This window comes from Balaenoptera acutorostrata, chromosome 3 (genome assembly GCF_949987535.1).
Source record: "Balaenoptera acutorostrata chromosome 3, mBalAcu1.1, whole genome shotgun sequence".
In the NCBI taxonomy this organism is placed as follows: domain Eukaryota; kingdom Metazoa; phylum Chordata; class Mammalia; order Artiodactyla; family Balaenopteridae; genus Balaenoptera; species Balaenoptera acutorostrata.
Window position 1 is genome coordinate 92,983,556 of NC_080066.1, and position 27,083 is coordinate 93,010,638.

At 36.2% G+C, this 27,083-nt stretch overlaps 1 protein-coding gene across 3 annotated transcripts in view; it reads right to left on the bottom strand.

Moving 5' to 3' along the window:
• The window catches only part of GOLM2 (golgi membrane protein 2), a 111,094-nt gene that overhangs the window by 31,608 nt on the left and 52,403 nt on the right, over nt 1–27,083 (bottom strand). For all 3 annotated transcript variants that reach the window (XM_057544117.1, XM_057544116.1, XM_057544114.1), the window contains exons 7-8: nt 4,486–4,584; nt 3,373–3,543 (exon numbers count right to left, since the gene is read on the bottom strand). In XM_057544117.1, coding sequence (XP_057400100.1) covers nt 3,373–3,543; nt 4,486–4,584 — 270 coding nt within the window. The remainder of the gene's footprint in view (nt 1–3,372; nt 3,544–4,485; nt 4,585–27,083) is intronic.

Below are 27,083 nucleotides of genomic sequence, written 5' to 3' on the forward strand. Positions count from 1 at the left end.
AGAAGAATATAGTTGGATCTTTACCTCATACTGTATATAAATATTAACTTAAAATAGATCAAAAACTTACATATAAGAGCTAAAACTATTATTGTTGTGACCATTTTGCAATGTATACAAACACTGAATCATCATGTTATACACCTGAAACTAATATAATGAATGGGTAAAAATATTTGCATATCATACATCTGATGAGGGTCTAGTATTCAGAATACATAAATAATGCTTAAAACTCAACAGCAAAGACAAACAACCCAATTTTAAAATGGGCAAAAGACTTGAATATACATTTCTCTAAAGAAGATATACAAATGGCCAACAAGTACATGAAAAGATGCTCAATGTCATTAGTCATTAGGGAAATGCAAATGAAAATCACAATGAGATACCACTTCACACGCGCTAGGATGGCAACAGTAAAAACAACAGCAACAGTGGAAAATACTGATAGTGTTGACAGGGATGTCGAGAAACTGGAACTCTCGTGCATTGCTGATGGAACCGTAAAATGGTGCAGTTGCTGTGGAAAATAGTTTGGCACTTTCCTATAAAGCTAAACATAGAATTACCATATAACCCAGCAATTCTACATCTAGGTACACACTTAAAGAATTGAAAACAAGTGTTCAACAAAAGCTTGTAAATGAATGTTCATCGCAGCACTATTCACAATAGCCAAAAAGTGGAAACAATCCAAATGCCCATCTACAGATGAATGGATAAACAAAATGTATTCATACAACTGAATATTATCCAGCCAAAAGAGGAATAAAGTAATGATACCTGCGACAACATGGCTGAACTCTGAAAACAGTATGCTAAGAAGCCAGACACAAAAGGCTACATATTGTATGATTCCATTTACATGAAATATCCAGGATTCAAGGTGAATCCATAGAGTCAGAAAATAGGTTAGTCATTGCCAAGGACTGTGGGTAGGAGAAAATGGGGAGTGACTGCTTAATGGGTACAGGGTTTTCTTTTGTAGTGATGAATACTTTCTGGAACTAGACAGTTGTAATGATTGCACAACATCATAAATGTACTAAATACCGCTGAATTGTGCACTTTGGTGAATTTTATATGTATTTTACCACAATTTTAAACTTATTTTTAATTTCTAAAAAAATCATTTGCATGATATAATAAAGTCTCATATCACAAAAGGCAGAAGAGGAAACTGTAGTAAAGTTAATTTATCAAAGGTTAGCATCTGAATTATTGATAAAGATTTGACAGAAAGGTATAGGATCAATCTCCAAAGTTATCAGGCTCAGTGGTCAAAACTGATGCACAGATTATATACCAAGATATAATTATAGTATAATTCCTCACATAAAAATGGACAGGCCACCAGAAAGTAAATGCCTATTAAAACACCCTTAAGGAATCATTATATTCTAAATGCCTTACAAAAGAGTTAAAAAGCAAACGTGGCCAGGCCTTAGGGAAATAAATAAATGTAAACATCTCTAGTGACATTGTGAAACTGTCCTAGAGAACAATCTGACATCATGTAACAGGAGCTATAAAGTTAGTCAAGTACTTTGACCTAATAAATTCAGTTAGGGGACTACACTTTTAAAGGAATACCCAAAGTAGGAGAAGCAGGAAATAATTTGAAAAAAAGATATTCATAATCATGACATCTAACATAAGAAAATACGAAATAATTTAAATAATCAAAGAGTAGAGCTAAATGAACTACTATTATTGCCTAAACACAATGGAATATATGCATATGTCTACGTGTGTGTATATGTATATTTTTAAATGACAACTACATAACTATTTGATAGGTTAAAATGCATGTAAGAAATAATGCCAAAGTAAATCACAAAATAGTGCTTACATTGATTTCAACTCTATATATACATTGAAAAGAATTCGGAGTAAGATTTTAAAACTCAATAGGCTCTTTTAAAAATAAATTGTAGGAAATTCCCTGGTGGTCCAGTGGTTAGGACTCCATGCTCCCACTGCAGGGGGCACGGGTTTGATCCCTGGTTGGGGAACTAGGAACCTACATGCCACACGGCACAGCCAAAAAAAACAAAAAACTGTGTAAAGTAATAATTTCCTGGTGATCATTTTCCAATCACATTCTTTACCCAAAGACTGGTTAAAAAAAAGAGAGGTAAGACAACAATAACAATTTTTATAGAATAAACTATACATAGAAGAAAATCTTGTGATCAAATTAAGATATTTTATCTTAGTAAGATTCTGACCTTACTATAAACCTCTTTTTGTTGAGAGAAAAGTTTTGAAGCCAATTCCCCAACAAGATTTGGAGGAAATATTTTTTTACTGTATTTAAAATGTTAACCATATTCTTGTAAATAAAAACATTTTTTATATAATACTTCCGTCAAGATACATGGATATGCTTTAAAATGTCAATGAAGGAAAGTCAATTAAATGTACACAAACTATACATTCATATAGATGCAGAAATATGAATAACTGTCATAAGACCAATTTAAAAATGTAACACTGTGCAGTTATCACAGTACAAACAACCTGTGTACAAGTAAATGCCTAAACACTGCTCTGAAGAGTTGTTGCCATAGAAACCATCATTAAAAGTAAACAAAAGCAAACTGGAGCTTTCAGACATTCTGTCTATTCAGAAGTTGAAGGGAAGAAGCCTTAAAAAGCAGAAGCAGTGAGAAGTACAGTTTAAGAGAGCTGGTCTAAGAGCCGCTGTCCTGTCCCCAATTCTGTCTACTACCAGAATTTTTTCTTATACATCTTGAAAATCTACCAATTAGAAAATTATGCAGATTAACAGGTATTGTCCATTTATCATAATCAATACCTCTGAAACAATTAAGCAGTCAAACATTATTACACAGTACTATGAATTTGTTCAATTTCTTTCACTTCTAACACCTAAATGAAGCAAATTGCAATTGGAGGGAATGGAAAAGGAAACAGCATTGAACTTTCTACCATGGCAGTCTTTATTTCTTCCAGAACTCATTTTTCAAAACTCTTTATCTTCCCTCCTTTCTAATCAAAGTTTTCATATGTTAGCCTAACAAAATATATCTTCTCTCACTTCTCAGAAAAATTTTACATTCATAAGAACTAATAGCATTTTTTAAAATCAACTCACCTGAAATTTATTTTTTAACACTGGAGAACAAGAGAAGTTTTTGAAAGTGTTCTTTAAAATATCTCTATCCATTTAATACCTACTTTTCTTTTAAATTTTACAACTGTCATACTTTCTCTTTATATGTATGTAACTTCACTATACATCCATTAGTTAGAGATTATAATAATGAAGACCTTAATTGAGACTTGTAAATAAATATATTTAAAGAAATCTTTTCAGCATAATATTCATCAACTGATTCTTACTTTGCTTCAATTTATGGAGATCACCGGCTCGATCCTTGGTAGCCTGCTTTAGAATATCTGCTTGAATTCTGGGTTCACTCTCCAAGTTAGGGCCTGGAATTAAATGTTGAAGAGGATTGGAAGGGTTCTGTCTTGAAGTTCTGGGGTTTCCATTGTGGTTTACATGAGAATCTATGGCATAAAAACATCAAATTAAGGTCATATTTTGCAGAAGAATTTCATAAGACCTACTTGAGAAAAGGTAAGACACACTGTTATCTGATACTGGGTAGTCAGGTAGCTTTTTTTTAAAGCTTTATTTTATTTCTTTAATCAAATCTTATAACCAATGTGATTTTAGTTGTGTGAAGTTTACTAATCATTCCCAGGTGGGTATCTTTAGTATTGATTATAAACCTATTCATCAATGGAATATATATCAATAGTAGAAACCCGAAGATTAAAATGGCAGTGACACCTGTAACTTTTCTTCCCTCCAAATTCTATATTGCTGTCTGAAATCTCCAAAATCCAATAAGGCTTTTAGAATTTCTAATCTTGAAGTCATTTTCATCTACACAGCGACACAACTGTTAACTCTTGATTCTTTCTTATTAGTATCTCCTGGATATAACTTTTCTTTCCCCCACTTCCCTTTTTAACTCATCAAAGCCTCGATTTAGATCTTTATTACAATTAATTTTAATCACATCAATTCTCATTTTAGGGGAACATTTCTGTAAAATTGAGTAGGTATTCAGTAGAAAACACACAGATAAGTACAGAGTAGGGAGTTTAATACAGGCGGATCTCATTTTATAGAAGACCTCTGTGAGATAAACTTGAACACATTTTGGAGAAGGTAAATACATATATACTGGTAGTGATGAAAGGGAACGTAGTCCAGAGTGGCAGAACAAATAATTCTTCCACTCTTAACAGTCCATTAGACAAAGTTCATTTTGTAATGATTTCCCCCTGAGCTTTTATCAGTCATTTGATAATATACAAAGTTAACTAGAATAATGAATGATACTTCACTGTGCTGCTAAATGACATGTTTTATTCACTATGTAACAATACATGACCAGAAAATTGATTTTCAAATGGAATTTTAAGAATAAGACTTCATACCTGGAACCATATTTGGGGAGAGAGGTTGTCCAGTTGGAAGATGGGAGATTACCTGATGACTTTCATATTGAGAAAAGGAAACAGGGGGTTTCTTTAAAGCTAAAAGAAAAAACAGATCCATATTATTCCGTGATATTATGGTTTCTAAATACCAACCACCATGAATCTGTTTACATTGCACTAATCCTATGATGCTTACTCTAATTTTGTAATCCTTATAGTTGGTATGTTAACTAATTAATTTATGGTTACTAATTGATACATTGCACCATCCATCACAGATCTTGATGATCAATAAATCTGACCAGAATACAAGATAAGAATTCTGTCTTGTTCATCACTATATCCCCAATACCTAGAATAGTGCCTGGCATATAACAGGAGCTCAACTAAAATTTGATGAATGAATAAAGAAATGAATCTCTTCAGATACAGTGAGACCTTTTTCTATGGATAGTATAAATAAAAATTGACATTTATAGATTAGGCAAAGCTATGAGAATATGCTACTCTAAGTTGCTCAGATTTTAAATAAAAACTAAATATGATTGATTCAACAAGTTCAGATTTTATTTTTTGAAGAGAGAAGTTTAAAGTTTTGTACAAAAAGCTTTACTAGCAAGATGTACTTACTTAGAGTTGGGACTTTCTTCTCCCTTAAGAAATAAAGGCAATAGGGAAAGAGATCATTTTTCACTCACTCCACTGCAACCTTGGGCAGCTTAATGTGACAGAAAGGCAGAGAGCAAGAAGGAAACTAGAGAGAAGGCAAACAGATAAAGAGAAAAAAAACAGAGAGCCCATCTATAAGATATGGTTCGTGGCACATTTTATTCTTCTAAAACTTTGGTGTGGCAGACACGATGCTTTGTGACCCCATTTCATTATATTTTTCCTAGGCACAGAGGAAGATCAGCCTTCCTTACTTTTATGTGCCACGAAACTGGGTTCTAACCATAAGAATGTAAGTGAAACTGAATGAGCCACTTCCAACTATGCCAATAAAATCTTCTGTGCAAATCACCTACAATCTCTCTTCCCTTCTGTCACAAATTAGGAGGCTACATATGAAGATGGTGGCATCAAATAATGGAAGAGGACACTGCTTAGAGAGAGCTGCAAAGAGAAACATGCAACCTGCATCAGTCTGTAATGTGAACAATAAATGAAACTTTATTGCTTTAAGCAATTGCAATTTGGGGATTATTTGTTAATACATAACAGCCTCGTCGGTCCTAACTAGTATACTTGGGTTATTTTTATAATCCTCAAAGTTTATTTTGGTGACTGTATTTCATTTATTATTATATAGATTTCTAAACTTAAGGACCCAAGAACTTTAAAATTCACTGTAAGAAAGCAACCCATTCAAATTTACAGAAAGTTGAGGTTTTCTATATCTTACTGTGTTCCCCCATTTCCTTGATCGTATTGCCAGCTGCAATGCCCAACACCCACCACTGCACATAATAGACAGCTAAATAACAACAATCAGCTAACATCTTTAAAGAGCAGTACTTTCCCAGGTTTAACACCATTTTGATTTGCTAACAGACTCTGAGGACAACTAAGCATCTGGTAGATATACTGGAAAGAGAAGTCAGTCACAATGTACAAATTTGTGGATCACTGTTGGACCCTAGCTGGCTCCAGCACTATATAAACCAAAAGACAAGAGAGGGTACTTTCAATACTAAACAAGAAGTGATCAGGGCTTCCCTGGTGGCACAGTGGTTGAGAATCTGCCTGCCAATGCAGGGGACACGGGTTCGAGCCCTGGTCTGGGAAGATCCCACATGCCGCGGAGCGACTAGGCCCGTGAGCCACAATTGCTGAGCCTGCGCGTCTGGAGCCTGTGTTCCGCAACAAGAGAGGCCGCGATAGTGAGAGGCCTGCGCACCGTGATGAAGAGTGGCCCCCGCTTGCCACAACTAGAGAAAGCCCTCGCACAGAAACGAAGACCCAACACAGCCATAAAATAAAAATTAAAAAATAAATAAAAAATAAATTAAAAAAAAGATGGAAAGCTGTCTTTATAATTAAAAAAAAAAAAAAGAAGTGATCATACATGTTCTTAGCTTTATTTAATAATGCCTCCTGCCCAAGAACAAGGTGACTATTCAGAGGCAAAACTATGAAGATTTAGATAGGTAGAAAAAGCTGGATTAAAAAGAGCCTTTATATACGGGTTTGATCCCTGGTTGGGCAACTAAGATCCCACATGCCATGTGGTGCAGCCAAAAAGAAAAAAAGAAAGAGCCTTTATAAAACATCCAGAGGAGTTTAGAACTGATATACAGGCATACCTTTGATATTGCAGGTTCAGTTCTAGACCACTGCAATAAAGTGAATATCACGATAAAGCGAGTTGCATGCATTTTTTTGGTTTCCCAGTGCATATAAAAATTATGTTTACACTATACAGTAGTCTATTAAGTGTACAGTAGCATTACATCTAAAAAAACAATGTATACACCTTAATTTAAAAATACTTCACTGTTAAAAAATACTAAACATTACCTGAGCCTTTAGCAAGTCGTAATCTTTTTGCTGGTGGAAGGTTTGAAATATTGCCAGAATTACCGAAATGTGACACAGAGACAATGAAAAGAGCAAATGTTGTTGGGAAAATGGCACTGATAGATTTGCTTGACACAGGATTGCCACAAACCTTCAATTTGTAAAAAACACGATCTGTGAAGTACTGTAAAGCTAAGCACAATAAAACACGGCGTGTCTGTAGTAGAAACTATACAGTCAAGCCTTGACATCCATGGGGGACTGGTTCCAGGATACCCCACCCTACCCCCATGCTCAAGTCCCTTAGTCAGTCCTCCTTATCCATGGTTCTGCATCTGAGGATTCAAACAACCACGGAGTGCAAATATAGTATACAATCTGAGGCTGGTTGAATCCACCAAGGAGGAACCTGAGGACGTGACTGTGGTAATATGAAGCCTTATAAGTTTGACGTGAATTACTACATTTCTGTAAAAATTTAGAAAAATAGAGAAGCAGAAAGAAATTTAAAATGAGCTGTAATTCCACCACTTAAAGATAACCACTGCTACCATTTCAAGATTATCTGTTTTGTTTGTTTTCTTCTGTACATTACACCATATACTTTACACAAAATTAGGATACCATCATATATACTATTTTATAATCTGATTTTTTTATTTACTATTTTATATACATTTTTCTATGCCATCCCATTTTCTTCTACAACATTCCTAAATGGTAGTACTGAATCAAAACTTCCAACTTACTAGGTTTGGCTAGAAAGATCTGGGTAAAGAATTGCCACAAGGACTTTAGAGTGCCATAAACCGCATCAGCTAAGCTAGCTGGTGGATAGACTTTTACTACTTAGGAAAAAGTAATGTGTGTTCTGTAAACACTTTGGTTTCTATGCTTTCATTGTGACTTTTTGTTTATTTTCCTAGAAAAGTTCCTTTAAAAAAAACTCCAGCCTTTTTTTTTGTTGAACTAAGGGGAGAGGTGATTTATTTATATCCAGGACAAGACAGAGGCTTTTCCAGGGGCCAGAATTAATAGTTACAGTTAGTGGTACCAAAACAAATGAAGATCCGGAAAATTACTACTGGACTTGGATACAAACTAAGACTGCTAATCTTGCTCTCCAATTTTGGATAGGATTCTTCAGACTTTTTTTCTATACATATACAAGTATCTAACTTTTCCTCCACAAAAATGAGATTATATTGTATGTGCTTCCTTGTAACCTGCTTTTCTCATTAAAAAAATCATAGGTATATTGGGAATTCCCTGGCAGCCCAGTGGTTAGGACTCTGCACTTTCATTGCTGAGGGCCCAGGTTCAATCCCTGGTTGGGGAACTAAGATCCCACAAGCCACATGGCGCGGCCAAAAAAAAAAAAAAAATCATAGATATATGTATATGTTAATAAAAACAGCTCAACACTATCTTTTTTAATGACTACATATCACATTTATGGATAGAACACATTTAATGAACTAATAAGCTTACCTATAACATTTATATGGTTTTCAATTTATCATTATAAATAATTTTATGGTGAGCATTTTTGTAACTACATGATAGAGTGAATTCTCAGGGAAGTACTAAACACTAGGTCAATGACTATGTGTACTTCTTAAACAAATTAAGAGAAACTAAATAAATGTGAGCTCAAAGACAACTGAAGTCTGGGAAAGAATTAGACACTGAAAAGAATGCAAACAATTATGTATGATATTAAAGTTATGATTTGTGATATATTTTACTCAGGTCCTCTCCATTGACGACCACTGAGAGCCAGGGGAAAACATACAAGTCAACAGAGAATAGCATGCTGCTATCAGATAATATCATTAATAACTAGGCTGTTAAAATATATATCATTGATAAAGCCATTATTAAGGAAAATTACCAAACATACAATGGTAAAACCTATTTAACATAAAGACAAAATACCAGATACACTAGAGCACATAGCTTTTATCCTACCACTATGATACTGGGTTTTGTCTTTTTTATAAAGGAGAGCTATCAAATTTGGAAATTCAATCTTTCAGCAATACTTATTAAGCACGTACTATATGCTAAGCACTGTTCTAAAAAGCTGGAGATTCAGCGGTGGACAAAACAGACCAAGTTATATAACAACAAGTAAATTAAAAAGCAGCCGCATAGCACAGGGAGATCAGCTCGGTGCTTTGTGACCACCTAGAGGGGTGGGATGGGGAGGGTGGGAGGGAGGGAGATGCAAGAGGGAAGAGATATGGGAACATATGTATATGTATAACTGATTCACTTTGTTATAAAGCAGAAACTAACACACCATTGTAAAGCAATTATACTTCAATAAAGATGTTTAAAAAAAAAAAAAAAAGTATGTATATGGGGTGACCCAACACTGGAGCCTGCCTGGGCTCTTTGGTGGGGCTGGTTGAGGACTCTGGGAGGGCTCACGCTGGGGGGTGCTTCCCGGAACTTCTACTGCCGGTTTCCTTGTCCTCATGGTGAGCCACGGCAGCCCCCCACCTCTGCAGGAGACCCTCCAACACTAGCAGATTCCACATATAAGTGATATATGATATTTGTCTCTCCATGCCTGAGTTGCTTCACTTAGTATGATAGTCTCTGGGTCCATCCATGTTACTGCAAATGGTATTATTTCTTTCTTTTTAATGGCTGAATAATATTCCATTGGTATGTACTGCATCTTCTTTGTCCATTCGTCTGTCAGTGGACATTTGGGTTGCTTCCATGTCTTGGCTGTTGTGAACGGTGCTGCAGTGAACACTGGGGTGCATGTATCCTTTTGAACCATGTTTTTCTCTGGGTGTGTGCCCAGGAGTGGGATTGCTGGATTGTATGGTAGCTCTAGTTTTGGTTTTTGGGGGAACCTCCATACTGTTCTCCATAGTGGCTGTACCAATTTACATTCCCACCAACAGCATAGGAGGGTCCCCTTTTCTCCACACCTTCTCCAGCGTTTGTTGTTTGTAGACTTTTTGATGATGGCCGTTCTGACCGGTGTGGGGTGATACCTCATTGTGGTTTTGATTTGCATTTCTCTAATAACTGGTGATGTTGAGCATCTTTTCATGTTAAAGGCAATACATTTTAAACTATATTCACCAGATCCAATCAGCCCTTGATTTATTTCTATTGTATTAAAATGCTACTTTACACTTGAAACTAATATAATATTGTAAATCAACCACACTTCAATAAATAAATTAATTAATTAAATGCTACTTTAAAAAAAAGTATGTACAGAATATAATATAAATGTCAGAGTGAAAATGTTATGCATAAAGTAAAATAGGGACGTGTGATAGAGAGTAGTGGGACATTCTATTTTAGTTGGTTGGTCAGGGGAGGCATTTCTGAAGAAGACATATTTGAGCAGAGGTATGAATGAAACGTGGAGGAAGACTATTCAGGCAGAGACCAGTAAGTACAAAGGCCTTGAGACAGGAACATGCACAGCATATCTGAGGAAATGCAAAGAAAGCAGTGAGGGGAAAGCATAGAAATGATGTCAGAGAGGAGAGAAGGGGCCATATTAGAGACAATGAACAATAAAAAATGTTAGGATAGGTAGTTAGGGGGCTGAGGGCTGGTACTAAACTGGTAATTCCAAAGGAAGCAGTAATAGTACTAATTATAATAATAGTAGCTCCCACTTTCTGAATACTTAGTATGAACCAGGCAATAATCTCATGTCACTCTCAAATCTATTTGAGATAGATATCCCCTTTCACAGATGAGGAACTGAAACTCATGACAGTAGAGATGAGACATACCTCTCACTTGACTTAAAAATTCAAAGTAGTCATTTCTGGAGAACCTGGTTGATACGCTTACAAAAGGTAATAGGAAGTTTAGGGTTAATCCTCCTCAACTTCTCTATTAGCCCTCAGCTGCAGCCCTTACCCTGAGAACCAAAAAAGAAGTATCCTTGCCTTTCACTCTCATTTTCTTATTTCAGTGACAGCTACAATCTTTAAAATGTTCACATTCCTTGTTTTCTGCCTTACAGGGCTTCACAATCCAGTGCCTGTGACGATGGAGAAGGAATATGGCACTAGTAAACAGTGGTGCTCAAATCTGGCAACACTTCAGTTTTACAGATACCACCTCGGACATACTGAATATTGGGATGGTACCTAGGTATCTGTATTTATTAAAAGCTCCAACGGTGGTTCTGTTGCACAGCTAAGAGAATAAAAGACAGAATAAAAACCATGGGCTTTAGAGTTAGACCAGGGCTCAAATCATGGCTCTGTAATTTATTAACTGTAAGACTTTAGTGCCTAATTTCTTGAAGCCTCAGTCTTCATCTGAAAAACAGGGATAATGCCATCTGCCCTGCATGATCAATGTGGGGAATAAGTGAGAATATTTGCTAATAGATTATGATAGATGCCAAGAAAGTAGTAGGTGTTCAACATATACTAAGTATTTAGAGTTGTCAAAGTTAAGCATTTATCACTAAAATGAAAAAAGAATCCAAGATTCAGGTTGAGGAAACAAAAACATTTAAATGTAAAACTACCAGCCCTAACCAATTTATTGAGCCTCCTGATTACACAGTTTGCTCACACTTAGGAATCCTGATGAATGTTTACTTATAATAATGTTTTTGGAAGTTCACGAAACTCTGATCAGTAATTACCCATTAAAATAGTAATCATTCAGAAGCATGAACACTCAATACAAAACAATGATGTAACATTCTTATGTTATTTTGTTCTGCGTACATAAACAGATGTAACATGCTTGTAGCTGCTCAAATATTGACCAGTGGAGCCATCTCAGCCCTCTAAGAAATATAGGTACATGTCTATAGAGACTATTAAAATGATGTTCTCATATGGCTCCTAAGACCTGGTCTGTGAACTGAAATTCCTTCATACTTAAAAATCCATTTATATAATTTTAAAAGAATAACATGGACTTCCAGTGCTAGCCATGACATAATAACCAGTACTGGACTTACCCTCTCTCACATCCTAAACAATTTTTAATATGGACAAAATAGATAAAGCATTGGACAACCGGAGTACAAGACCAATTCTTGAAAGAAGCGATATACGTGAGATGAACAGTCTCAGTGAGCAGAGGAAGCAGATTGGGCTGCTGAGGTGGCTGGAATTTGTAGGACAGAATACTATAGAAAAAGGAGCTGTGTGAAATGGGGGACAGAAATCTGCATGGATATTCCCCTTGGGTCTCTGGCCAAGACCTGGGCTGTGTATACATAGGATGAGACTCTGTGGGGCCTAACACACAGCACCTGCTGCAGGGCTGAGAGCTGAACAAAAAAAAAACAGAGGTCATGTAGCACTTGGAGACAACTGGATCTCTGGCCCACAGTACAGAATCTTCACTGAGCATCTTGGGCATTCAAATGAAATGCTAAAACTCTACTTTAAAAGTAGGGATCACACCTTAGAGTTAAGGGCCATGTCCTCAGACTAAGAACAAAATCAACATTGACCTGCCCAAACAAAGCATAAAACCAAGCCTAACAGAATCAAGAAGATCCACCAGTAATTTAACTGTCTGCAAGAACAAAACTCAGCACCCTTTAAAAGAAGACAACAAAATCCATTCATACAGTCACGATAAAGTTACTAAGCATATAAAGAAAGTATGTATGTGGTAAATATAAGAGACCATAATATTTTCTTCTCCCATTTTCTTAAAAGGTTTTTTTTTTTTAAATTTACTTATTTATAATTTTGGCTGCCTTAGGTCTTTGTTGCTGCGCGCGGGCTTTTCTCTAGTTGCGGCGAGTGGGGGCTACTCTTTGTTGCGGTGTGCGGTTTCTCATTGCGGTGGCTTCTCTTGTTGCAGAGCAAGGGCTCTAGGCATGCGGGTTTCAGTAGTTGTGGCTCGCGGGCTCTAGAGCACAGGCTCAGTAGTTGTTGTGCACGGGCTTAGTTGCTCCGCGGCGTGTGGGATCTTCCCGGACCAGGGCTCGAACTCATGTCCCCTGCATTGGCGGGCAGATTCTTAACCACTGCACCACCAGGGAAGCCCTTAAAAGGTTTTTTAAACCAAAGTAATAATGAAAACACTGGGATTTTTAACATATAGAAATATCATATATGATAACAACCACACAAAGAATGAGGCAAAGTAAATGGAATTATATCTCTGTAAGGTTCTAACATTTTACATGAAGTAGTACAATACTATTTCTAAGTATACCATGATACATATAGGATGCATATAGTAATCCCTAGAATAACCACTAAAACACAATATTTTAGAAGTATAGTTTTTAGAAAGTGAGAGAAACAGGCACCAATTAAACCCTCAAACTCACTGAGTCCTATTCTATCCTATTCTCCCTGGATGATACTTGCTGGTTCAAGACTATTTTGATTCCTTTTTTCTTAATTGTGGCCAATATAAATTGTGGCCCCATAAAATATGACAGTGAAAGAAATGTCTTTCAATTATAAACCAAATGTATCATTAGAAGTTTATGTAATTATGTACCTTTAGTAGCAGTTTCCAGGAATATGTACAATTTGATATTGTGCTAGTATTTCTCCCCTACAACAACAATAAAAAATGCCCAATTTTACCTGATTTGTTTCTCCTATAACAGGGATCTTTGAGAACTTTTTCTTAAAGGGCTAGATAGTGAATATTTTAAGCTTGTAGTCCATACTCAACTCTGCTGTTCTGGCACAAAAGCAGTCATTGACAATACACAACAAATGAGCATGGTAATGTTTCAGTAAAACTATTTATTAAAACAGGCAACCAAGCTGTAGTTTGCCAATTTCTGTTTTACAAGATGCCTAAAAGTCTATTTACAATGATTTAATTTGTTAAAATATTTTAATGTTTATTTTTATATATTTAGATAATTTTTCCTCTAAAAGCTCTAAACTTTAAAGAATCTTTGCACCCCCAAAAAAGATTAACTACACTGCTTCTTTAAAACATAATCTTTTTTCTCCTCTCAAATATCACTGTAATGATCTCTCTTTAATTTTTAAAAAAATATTTATTTTTGAATAGGTATTTAATAAAATTACCTTATAAAATTTTGAAACCAACATTCAAAAGGTTATATAATGAAAAGTCCCCTTTTCATCTCTATCCTCAGTCTTCTTCCCCAGAAACAAACCCTATTACCAGTTTCAATTAAAGCAGCACTATCCAATAGGACTTTCTGCAATGATGGAAACATTCTATATCTGTGCTGTCCAATACAACAGCCAGTAGCCACGGTGACTATTAAGCCCTGGAAGTGTGGCTAGTTTGACCAAGGAACTGAAATTTTAGTTTTATTTAAGTTTAATGAATTTAAATAGCTACATGTGACCAGCGGCTAATGTACTGATATTAGGCAGTGCAGATCTACAGAATCCTCTGAGACCAGTGGTTTTCTAGGTTGGCTACATAATACAATCACTTAAGAAGCATTTAAACATTCAGAGCCCTAGCCGCAACTCAGATCAAATATATAAAAATCTCTGGAGTGGGACTCAGGCATCGGGGTTTTTTTTTTTTTAACTTCCCAGTGATTCCAATATATGGCCAAGGTAGAAATCTTCTGTTCTAGAAAATTAAGTATCTTATAAATAGAGTAGCTCTACCTAGAAAGAAAACCAAACTTTTAGAAAACCAAAAAGTTTTTCTTTATAAATTATTAATTATAAAAGAACTTCTGACTGCTTAGGTACATAAAAATCTTTATGAAGTTTGCCCCAAAGTAAATCATTAGAGGCAATTTTTACTGAGATTGACTAGATCTTAAAACTAGAAAGAAGTTTCCAAGTAAGAAATAAGATTTTCCTCTCTGTTGATATGCATGATATGGAAAAGGTATTTGCATTACATACTATTAAGGAACTCTTAAAAATCAATAAGGAAAATACCAACAATCCAATAGAAAAATGGGCAAAAATGATTACCAGGCAAATCACAGAAGAAGGCAACAAAAATGGCCAATAAACATATGAAGAGATGTTTAACGTCACTCATACCAAGGCAAATTTAAGGTACCATTTCAGATTGGCAAAAAGTTTAAAGTATAGCAAACCCAAATATTAGTTGAGGATGTGGATAAACAAAAACTGTCATATATTACTAGCAAAAGTGTAAACTGATACAAGTATAGTAAAGCTGAAGATACTCTATAATGCAAGAATTCTACTTTTAAGTTCATATCCTTGTGCATAGTTTTGCAACCACTGCGCTGGGAATTGTTTACAGATTACCAGTGTGTTGAGCTATTGGTCTCCTCAACCCTCAGTGACTGGGTAGGACTTGGGACAGCTAGATCTCTAGGCCTGTCCTCTAGTCAGCAACAAGCTCACCTTTTAATCTCAATGTACTAATCAAATACTAGAAGTATCCAGAGACTCTCAGGTGCACAAGAAGATATATATGAGAATGTCCACCTGGAAGTGGCCTAATTGTTTATTATATATGAATAGATAAATTATGGTATATTTATACAGTGAAATAATTATAACTGTTAAAAAGCCACAGGTATAACGCAGGTAAGTCTCAAAAGCATAATACATTAATACATAATAAGACATCATTTATTTAAAGTTTAAGAAAGCAAACAAAACAATACTTTACAGTTTTACAGATGTTTACAAGTGCAGTAAAAGTCGAAAAACATGTATGGAAATTGATACACACCAATCTCAGCACAGTAGTTACCTCTGGGGAAGAAGAGACAGGATTGAGATCTCTTCAGGGAGGCTTCAGTTTATCAGTAATGTTTTATTTCTTTAACAATAACATCAATAACAGAAATATCTGAAACTAATGTGGCAAAATGTTACATTATTTTTGTGTGTTTTTTTTAAAGGGCAGTGGATACTTGACTATTCATTATGTTATTTTCTATCTTTTTCTGTAAGTTTGTAATGTTTCTAAATCTAAAAAAGTTTAAAAACTAGTTATATAAATATGTAACTGCCTAACATCACAGGTGCCTAAAATATCCAGGTCAAGAAGGTAAAGCGTTAAACTACAAGACTCCTGTAAAATCTTGTGGCTAGCTCCAAATCAACATTAAAAACAAACAAAACCCATTAAGGTTTAGCTCTATGGCTTTGGAAGCTGAGAAGCTGAAGCATCATGCTAACCACAGGCGCATGCTATACACCCCTTGACTGTTTCAGAGCTGTATTTTAAGACAGTTCAGCACTGCTCTGCTATAGTTTCTAGTACAGTCTTGGCTATTGTAAACAAAACTGCTATTAACACATAAGGGTCTGTTTTTAAATTACAAGGATGGAAAAAAAAATACAAGGATGTGTTCTTCCCTCTACTTCCTCTGTGGGATTATTGCCTCTATAGAGTCATTAGGGACCCCACATACACACCAGAACTCGTACTGGCATTAAGAATTATGACACAGATTACTTCAGGGAGAAAAGACAATACTCAGTAAAAGGAGTGACAAGGAGATAAAAATATGTTTCTAATAATATAAAATAATCATGGTAATAACAACGGCAGCTAAGATTTATATAGCACGGGCTATATGCCAGGCACTGTTCTTGGTGCTTTACATTTAAACCTCACATCCACCCTATGAGGTTGAAACTGTTATCCTATTTCACTGATAAGGATAAGGGCAAATAAATGATCCCATGCCTGTTAAAAGATAGAGCCAATGGTTTGAATCCACCAGTTTGACTCTAGAGACCATTGCCCCAGTGCTAAAGATATTCTGGTAATTCGACCATACTCATTTACTGGGACCTTGCCATGTGCAAGGCATGACCACACTGGGAGCTCAAGGTACGAAGATACAACATGGCTTTCCTTTGTGTTTGCGTCTAACTAGACTCTACAGCTCAAAGTTTCTTTTCACCAGTGACTATATCAAAATAATTTTTATACTCAAAACACTTCTCTAAATAATTAAGGATAACTGTTATGAACAATGATTTTCAAAGCAAAGCACCAACAGTTCAAAGAGGTTCAAAAATTAATCCAGAGGACTTCTGGTTTCTGGTTCTGCATATAAGGAGCTCAGAAGTTGCCACTCTATCCTAACAACAAGAAAAAAAGCTAAACAGTCTGAAAAATCAACAACTCTTCTTGGGCCCATAAGAAAGAGTAGGACACAGGTCAAACTACTACCACCATGATTAGAGAGACAGGCAAATATGGGAGTCTTGGCTTACAGGAGAGACTAATGAACAGAAACTGCCATAGAAGGCAGTGCCAGGGTACCAAAACCTGAACTGTAACTAATTAATTGCCAGAGGCTCAGTATGGGCAACTCATAGTTAAAACTCTAGGGGGACTCAGTCACAGAGGGGGCTCCCACAAAGCTGTGAAATTTATCTCCAGGAGCTCAACTAGGTTCCCATAGTAAATACCGGAGAAACATCCCCTCGGGCAGGGGGAGGGCAAAAGGAACCATTTTTGAAATACACCAAAGCCCTCAGTTCTCTGTCTGCCCTCTGCAGAAACTAGTTAAACAGCGCCTAACCTGCTAGGGCATTATCAGAGTCTAAGTGACCTGGGGAAGGGAAATACCCAACTCCAGCCCACTCTAGCCACCCTGTCTCACCTAAGGGGGTCGGAAAAAAACTGAGAAACACTTGTGAAGTTCAGAGTCCAGAGACACAGGCTCGCTAAAAGCCTGAGACCTAACATAAGACTACAGAATGCTTTCCCTCCCCCACACCTCACCACCACATTACTAAAGACCTATTTACAACAGTTTCTTTTCCCTGGTATATCATGTTAAGGTATCAAGGAAAAATTACAAGGCACACTGAAAGGCGAAAAATGCAATTTGAAAAGAGAGAGTAAGCTTCAGAACCACACACAGCAGAAATGTTGCAATTAACAGACCAGGAATTTAAAACTGTAATTAATATGCTAAGAACTCCAATGGATAAAGCAGACAGCATGCAAGAATAGATAGGCGCTTTTTTTATGATTAACCAAGATGGCGGAGTAGAAGGACGTGCTCTCACTCCCTCTTGCGAGAGCACCAGAATCACAACTGGCTGCTGGACAATCATTGACAGGAAGACCCTGGACTTCACCAAGGAGGACACCCCACGTCCAAGGACAGAGGAGAAGCCACAGTGAGACGGTAGGAGGGGCGCAATCAGAGTAAAATCAAATCCCATAACTGCTGGGTGGGTGACTCACAGACTGGCGAACACTTATACCACAGAAGTCCACCCACTGGAGTGAAGGTTCTGAGCCCCACCTCAGGCTTCCCAACCTGGGGGTCCGGCAAAGGGAGGAGGAATTCCTAGAGAATCAGACTTTGAAGTCTAGTGGGAATTGATTGCAGGACTGTGACAGGACTGGGGGAAACAGAGACCCCACTCTTGGAGGGCACACACAAAGTAATGTGTGCATCGGGACCCAGGGGAAGGAGCAGTGACCCTGGGGGAGACTGAACCAGACGTACCTGCTGGTGTTGGGGGGTCTCCTGCAGAGGCGAGTGGTGGCTCTGTTTCACCGTGGGGATAAGGACACTGGCAGCAGAGGTCCTGGGAAGTTCTCCTTGGCGTGAGCCCTCCCAGAGTCTGCCATTAACCCCACCAAAGAGCACGGGTAGGCTCCAGTGTTGGGTTGCCTCAGGCAAAACAACCAACAGGGAGGGAACCCAGCCCCACCCATCAACAGTCAAGTGGATTAAGGTTTTACTGGGCTCTGATCGCCACAGCAACAGGGAGGGAACCCAGCCCCACCCATCAACAGTCAAGTGGATTAAGGTTTTACTGAGCTCTGACCGCCACAGCAACAGTCAGCTCTACCCACCACCAGAGCCTCCCATCAAGCCTCTTAGATAGCCTCAACCACCAGAGGGCAGACAACAGAAGCAAGAAAAACTACAATCCTGCAGCCTGTGGACCAAAAACCACAGTTACAGAAAGACAGAGAAGATGAAAAGGCAGAGGGCTATGTACCAGATGAAGGAACAAGAAAAAACCCCAGAAAAACAACTAAATGAAGTGGAGATAGGCAACCTTCCAGAAAAAGAATTCAGAATAATGATAGTGAAGATGATCCAGGACCTCGGAATAAGAATGGAGGCAAAGATTGAGAAGATGCAAGAAATGATTAACAAAGACCTAGAAGAATTAAAGAACAAACAAACAGAGATGACCAATACAATAACTGAAATGAAAACTACACTAGAAGGAATCAATAGCAGAATAACTGAGGCAGAAGAACGGATAAGTGACCTGGAAGACAGAATGGTGGAATTCACTGCTGCGGAACAGACTAAAGAAAAAAGAATAAAAAGAAATGAAGACAGCCTAAGAGACCTCTGGGACAACATTAAACGCAACAACATTCGCATTATAGGGGTCCCAGAAGGAGAAGAGAGAGAGAAAGGACCAGAGAAAATATTTGAAGAGATTATAATCGAAAACTTCCCTAACATGGGAAAGGAAATAGCCACCCAAGTCCAGGAAGCGCAGAGAGTCCCATACAGAATAAACCCAAGGAGAAACACGCCGAGACACATAGTAATCAAAGTGGCAAAAATTAAAGACAAAGAAAAATTATTGAAAGCAGCAAGGGAAAAACGACAAATAACATACAAGGGAACCCCCATAAGGTTAACAGCTGATTTCTCAGCAGAAACTCTGCAAGCCAGAAGGGAGTGGCATGAAATACTTAAAGTGATGAAAGGGAAGAACCTACAACCAAGATTACTCTACCCAGCAAGGATCTCATTTAGATTTGATGGAGAAATCAAAAGCTTTACAGACAAGCAAAAGCTAAGAGAATTCAGCACCACCAAACCAGCTCTACAACAAATGCTAAAGGAACTTCTCTAAGTGGGAAACACAAGAGAAGAAAAGGACCTACAAAAACAAACCCAAAACAATTAAGAAAATGGTCATAGGAACATACATATCGATAATTACCTTAAACGTGAATGGATTAAATGCCCCAACCAAAAGACATAGACTGGCTGAATGGATACAAAAACAAGACCCATATATATGCTGTCTACAAGAGACCCACTTCAGACCTAGGGACACGTACAGACTGAAAGTGAGGGGATGGAAAAAGATATTCCATGCAAATGGAAATCAAAAGAAAGCTGGAGTAGCTATACTCATATCAGATAAAATAGACTTTAAAATAAAGAATGTTACAAGAGACAAGGAAGGACACTACATAATGATCCAGGGATCAATCCAAGAAGAAGATATAACAATTATAAATATATATGCACCCAACATAGGAGCACCTCAATACATAAGGCAACTGCTAACAGCTATAAAAGAGGAAATCGACAGTAACACAATAATAGTGGGGGACTTTAACACCTCACTTACACCAATGGACAGATCATCCAAAATGAAAATAAATAAGGAAACAGAAGCTTTAAATGACACAATAGACCAGATAGATTTAATTGATATATATAGGACATTCCATCCAAAAACGGCAGATTACACGTTCTTCTCAAGTGCACACGGAACATTCTCCAGGATAGATCACATCTTGGGTCACAAATCAAGCCTCAGTAAATTTAAGAAAATTGAAATCATATCAAGCATCTTTTCTGACCACAACGCTATGAGATTAGAAATGAATTACAGGGAAAAAAACGTAAAAAAGACAAACACATGGAGGCTAAACAATACGTTACTAAATAACCAAGAGATCACTGAAGAAATCAAACAGGAAATAAAAAAATACCTAGAGACAAATGACAATGAAAACACGACGACCCAAAACCTATGGGATGCAGCAAAAGCGGTTCTAAGAGGGAAGTTTATAGCTATACAAGCCTACCTAAAGAAACAAGAAAAATCTCAAGTAAACAATCTAACTTTACACCTAAAGAAACTAGAGAAAGAAGAACAAACAAAACCCAAAGTTAGCAGAAGGAAAGAAATCATAAAGATCAGAGCAGAAATAAATGAAATAGAAACAAAGAAAACAATAGCAAAGATCAATAAAACTAAAAGTTGGTTCTTTGAGAAGATAAACAAAATTGATAAGCCATTAGCCAGACTCATCAAGAAAAAGAGGGAGAGGACTCAAATCAATAAAATCAGAAATGAAAAAGGAGAAGTTACAACAGACACTGCAGAAATACAAAACATCCTAAGAGACTACTACAAGCAACTTTATGCCAATAAAATGGACAACCTGGAAGAAATGGACAAATTCTTAGAAAGGTATAACCTTCCAAGACTGAACCAGGAAGAAACAGAAAATATCAACAGACCAATCACAAGTAATGAAATTGAAACTGTGATTAAAAATCTTCCAACAAACAAAAGTCCAGGACCAGATGGCTTCACAGGTGAATTCTATCAAACATTTAGAGAAGAGCTAACACCCATCCTTCTCAAACTCTTCCAAAAAATTGCAGAGGAAGGAACTCTCCCAAACTCATTCCATGAGGCCACCATCACCCTGATACCAAAACCAGACAAAGACACTACAAAAAAAGAAAATTACAGACCAATATCACTGATGAATATAGATGCAAAAATCCTCAACAAAATACTAGCAAACAGAATCCAACAACACATTAAAAGGATCATACACCACGATCAAGTGGGATTTATCCCAGGGATGCAAGGATTCTTCAATATACGCAAATCAATCAATGTGATACACCATATTAACAAATTGAAGAATAAAAACCATATGATCATCTCAATAGATGCAGAAAAAGCTTTTGACAAAATTCAACACCCATTTATGATAAAAACTCTCCAGAAAGTGGGCATAGAGGGAACCTACCTCAACATAATAAAGGCCATATATGACAAACCCACAGCAAACATCATTCTCAATGGTGAAAAACTGAAAGCATTTCCTCTAAGATCAGGAACGAGACAAGGATGTCCACTCTCACCACTATTATTCAACATAGTTCTGGAAGTCCTAGCCACGGCAATCAGAGAAGAAAAAGAAATAAAAGGAATACAAATTGGAAAAGAAGAAGTAAAACTGTCACTGTTTGCGGATGACATGATACTATACATAGAGAATCCTAAAACTGCCACCAGAAAACTGCTAGAGCTAATTAATGAATATGGTAAAGTTGCAGGTTACAAAATTAATGCACAGAAATCTCTTGCATTCCTATACACTAATGATGAAAAATCTGAAAGAGAAATTATGGAAACACTCCCATTTACCATTGCAACAAAAAGAATAAAATACCTAGGAATAAACCTACCTAGGGAGACAAAAGACCTGTATGCAGAAAACTATAAGACACTGATGAAAGAAATTAAAGATGATACCAACAGATGGAGAGATAGACCATGTTCTTGGATTGGAAGAATCAACATTGTGAAAATGAGTATACTACCCAAAGCAATCTACAGATTCAATGCAATCCCTATCAAATTACCAATGGCATTTTTTACGGAGCTAGAACAAATCATCTTAAAATTTGTATGGAGACACAAAAGACCCCGAATAGCCAAAGCAGTCTTGAGGCAAAAAAATGGAGCTGGAGGAATCAGACTCCCTGACTTCAGACTATACTACAAAGCTACAGTAATCAAGACAATATGGTACTGGCACAAAAACAGAAACATAGATCAATGGAACAAGATAGAAAGCCCAGAGATTAACCCACGCACCTATGGTCAACTAATCTATGACAAAGGAGGCAAAGATATACAATGGAGAAAAGACAGTCTCTTCAATAAGTGGTGCTGGGAAAACTGGACAGCCACATGTAAAAGAATGAAATTAGAATACTCCCTAACACCATACACAAAAATAAACTCAAAATGGATTAGAGACCTAAATATAAGACTGGACACTATAAAACTCTTAGAGGAAAACATAGGAAGAACACTCTTTGACATAAATCACAGCAAGATCTTTTTCGATCCACCTCCTAGAGTAATGGAAATAAAAACAAAAATAAACAAGTGGGACCTAATGAAACTTCAAAGCTTTTGCACAGCAAAGGAAACCATAAACAAGACGAAAAGACAACCCTCAGAATGGGAGAAAATATTTGCAAATGAATCAACGGACAAAGGATTAATCTCCAAAATATATAAACAGCTCATTCAGCTCAATATCAAAGAAACAAACACCCCAATCCAAAAATGGGCAGAAGACCTAAATAGACATTTCTCCAAAGAAGACATACAGACGGCCACGAAGCACATGAAAAGGTGCTCAACATCACTAATTATTAGAGAAATGCAAATCAAAACTACAATGAGGTATCACCTCACTCCTGTTAGAATGGGCATCATCAGAAAATCTACAAACAACAAATGCTGGAGAGGGTGTGGAGAAAAGGGAACCCTCTTGCACTGTTGGTGGGAATGTAAATTGATACAGCCACTATGGAGAACAATATGGAGGTTCCTTAAAAAACTAAAAATAGAATTACCATATGACCCAGCAATCCCACTACTGGGCATATACCCAGAGAAAACCGTAATTCAAAAAGACACGTGCACCCGAATGTTCATTGCAGCTCTATTTACAATAGCCAGGTCATGGAAGCAACCTAAATGCCCATCAACAGACGAATGGATAAAGAAGTTGTGGTACATATATACGATGGAATATTATTCAGCCATAAAAAGGAACGAAATTGAGTCATTTGTTGAGAAGTGGATGGATCTAGAGACTGTCATACAGAGTGAAGTAAGTCAGAAAGAGAAAAACAAATATCGTATGTTAATGCATGTATGTGGAACGTAGAAAAATGGTACAGATGAGCCAGTTTGCAGGGCAGAAGTTGAGACACAGATGTAGAGAATGGACATATGGACACCAAGGGGGGAAAACTGCGATGAGGTGGGGATGGTGATGTGCTGAATTGGGCGATTGGGATTGACATGTATACACTGATGTGTATAAAACTGATGCCTAATAAGAACCTGCAGTATAAAAAAACAAACAAAACAACTAATACTAAACTTTCATTGGGTTATTTGTATGGAAATATGTTAATATAAATGTTTCAGACATTACATGAAATTTCTAAAAATCTTATATTTGTATTTGTATGGAAATATGTATGGAAATATGTTAATATAAATGTTTCAGACAGTACATGAAATTTCTAAAAATCTTATATTTGTATTTGTATGGAAATATGTATGGAAATATGTTAATATAAATGTTTCAGACATTATATGAAATTTCTAAAAATCTTATATTTGTATTTGTATGGAAATATGTATGGAAATATGTTAATATAAATGTTTCAGACATTACATGAAATTTCTAAAAATCTTATATTTGTATTTGTATGGAAATATGTATGGAAATATGTTAATATAAATGTTTCAGACATTACATGAAATTTCTAAAAATCTTATATTTGTATTTGTATGGAAATATGTATGGAAACATGTTAATATAAATGTTTCAGACATTACAGGAAACGTCTAAAAATCTTATATGTTCTGGTATAATGTTATAAGTAATAATCCTAGTTATTACTTTAAAATGTATATCTCAGAAATAACTAATTTTCTTGTCAACTGCATTATTATGAACTTTCATCAAATCTTTAACCATGGTCATTTTTAAGTCTTTTGTCATTTACAGACAGTTCTGGGTGTACTCTGATGATTTTGCAAATATGTTCCTATAAAAGAGTTTCATCTTCAAGAAATTCATGGAAAAGACTCTGACAAGTACAGGTTTCTGGTAACTGACTGTACTGCTGAACTGAATGAATAAGCATTTTCAGAACTCTAATGAAAAACTGATGAACTCATAAAAGTGCTAACAAAAGATCAAGATGAAAAAAAAGAAATTAATTACATGGGACTGAGTGAACTGATGAGGATGAGTATAATTTTTGTGACTTTCTGTCTGAATTAAAAAAAAAAAAAATCCCACAAGGACTCAGAGGAAAAGAATATACAAATCAATTTTCACTGCAAAGTAAAGGAGCTGTTACAGTGGAGGATTACTGGACTGAATGTCAATTTTATGACATAGTAAAAAAAAAAAAAAAAAAAAAAAAAGAATAGATAGGCAATATAAGTACAGAGACAGAAATCCTAGAAAGAATCAAAAAGAAATACTAGAGATCAAAAACACTGTAACAGAAATGAAGAGTGCCTTTGATGGGTTTATTAGTAGACTGGAGAAGGCTGAGGAAAGAAGCTCTGAGCTAAAGGATATATCAATAGTATCCTCAAAAACTGAAAAGCAAAGAGGACAAAGACTGGAAAAAAACAGAACCAAATACCTAAGACAAGTACAAAAGGTGTAACATATGCATAATGAGAATACCAGAAGGAGAAGAGAGAAAAGAACAGAAGAAATATTTGAAATCGTAATGACTGAGAATTTCCCCAAATTAACGTCAAACCCCAAACTACAGATCAAGGAAGCTCAGGGAACACCAAGCAGGATAAATGCCAAAACAAACAAACAAAAAATAAACAAAAAAACTGCTTCACAGTATATCATTTTCAAATTACAGAAAATCAAAGATAAAAAAAAAATTAATCCACTTGTACACTGTTGGTGGGAATGTAAATTGGTGCAGCCACTGTGGAAAACAGTATGGAGGTTTCTCAAAAAACTAAAAACAGAACTACCATATGATCCAAGAATTCCACTCCAGTGTAAGTATCCAAAAAAAAAACCCACTAATTTGAAAAGATACACGTACCCCAATGTTCCTAGCAGCATTATTTACAATTACCAAGATATAGAAGCAACCTAAGTGTCTATCAACAGATGAATGGATAAAGAAGATGTGGTATAGGCAATATAAGTACAGAGATAGAATAGAATACTACTCAGTCATAAAAAAGAGTGAGCTTTTGCCATTTGTATCAACGTGTATGGACTTGGAGGGAATTATGCTAAATGAAATAAGTCAGACAGAGAAAGACAAATACTATATGATATCACTTACATGTGGAATCTAAAATATACAACAAACTAATGAATAAAACAAAAAAGAAGCAGACTCACAGATATAGAGAACAAACAAGTGGTTACCTGTGGGGAGAGGGGAGAGGGGAGGAGCGATATAAGGGTAGGGGGAAAAAAAGGGGTTATTATGGGATTATATGAAATCATGTGTGTGAAACTTTTGAAAATTGTGAAGCACTACAGAATTTAAAGAATCTTTCATTCAGTTAGAAAAAGTAAGCACAACATAAAGAGAAAAATCAATCTAAAACTCAGTGAGCCTAGGACTAAGTAAGTACTGCAAAAATTCAGAATACATGGTCCTTGCTTTCAACATTTCTTTAAATTTACATCTAAGCCAGTGGTTCTAAAACTTTATATAGCAAAGATCAAAATCACCTGGAGAGCTTGTTAAAACACGAACTGCTGGGTTATATCTCAAGAATTTCTTATGCAGCAGGTCTGGAATGGGACCTAAGAATTCGTGTTTCTAACAAACTCCTGGGTAATGCTGATACTGCTAGTCCAAGGACTACACTTTAAGAATCACTGGATAATTTCATTGCCTTATAAACAAATCATGCTCATCCTTACTCTTTATTTTTAAAATCATGTTCTTGCTCTTGTCCCGACCTTTATTTCAAGGGAATATACTGTGAATTGGAAACTCAAAAGATTATAATAGATACGAAAGAATTTGAGAAGATAAAAAAACTACACAAATGAAAGGACTAATACTTCATGCATTTGGACCTCAGACACTCAGCAATTTCAGCCACATACAATGAGCTATAACCACAGAAGTGATCACAGAGATTGAAAAGGAAGAAAAACAGCTAAGAAGGACCAAAGATGTGCTGTTTCTTTCTACTTTCCACCATAATATATTGCAGTCAGCAGGGAGGGGTACCTATGATAGCCAAGAAAAATAGAAAAAAACTGAATGTGATTAGGATAGCAGCAGTGATACAGACCAAGTGGAAATGGGTAAGAAGTAGACACATTAATGGAGAAAAAGATATACACTGAACAGAAGTAGCCATAAAACAAGGGAAAAAAGTGAATAAGCTATTTAAAGTGTAGGGTGATTAACTGAAAAGAAACGCCAAGTCGTAAAAACCTATATAAGGGTATTACTATGCCATATTAAAGCACATCAACAACACAGCAATCTAGGAACATTGAGTCTGAAATAAGCCACACATACTTTTAGTAAACATAAA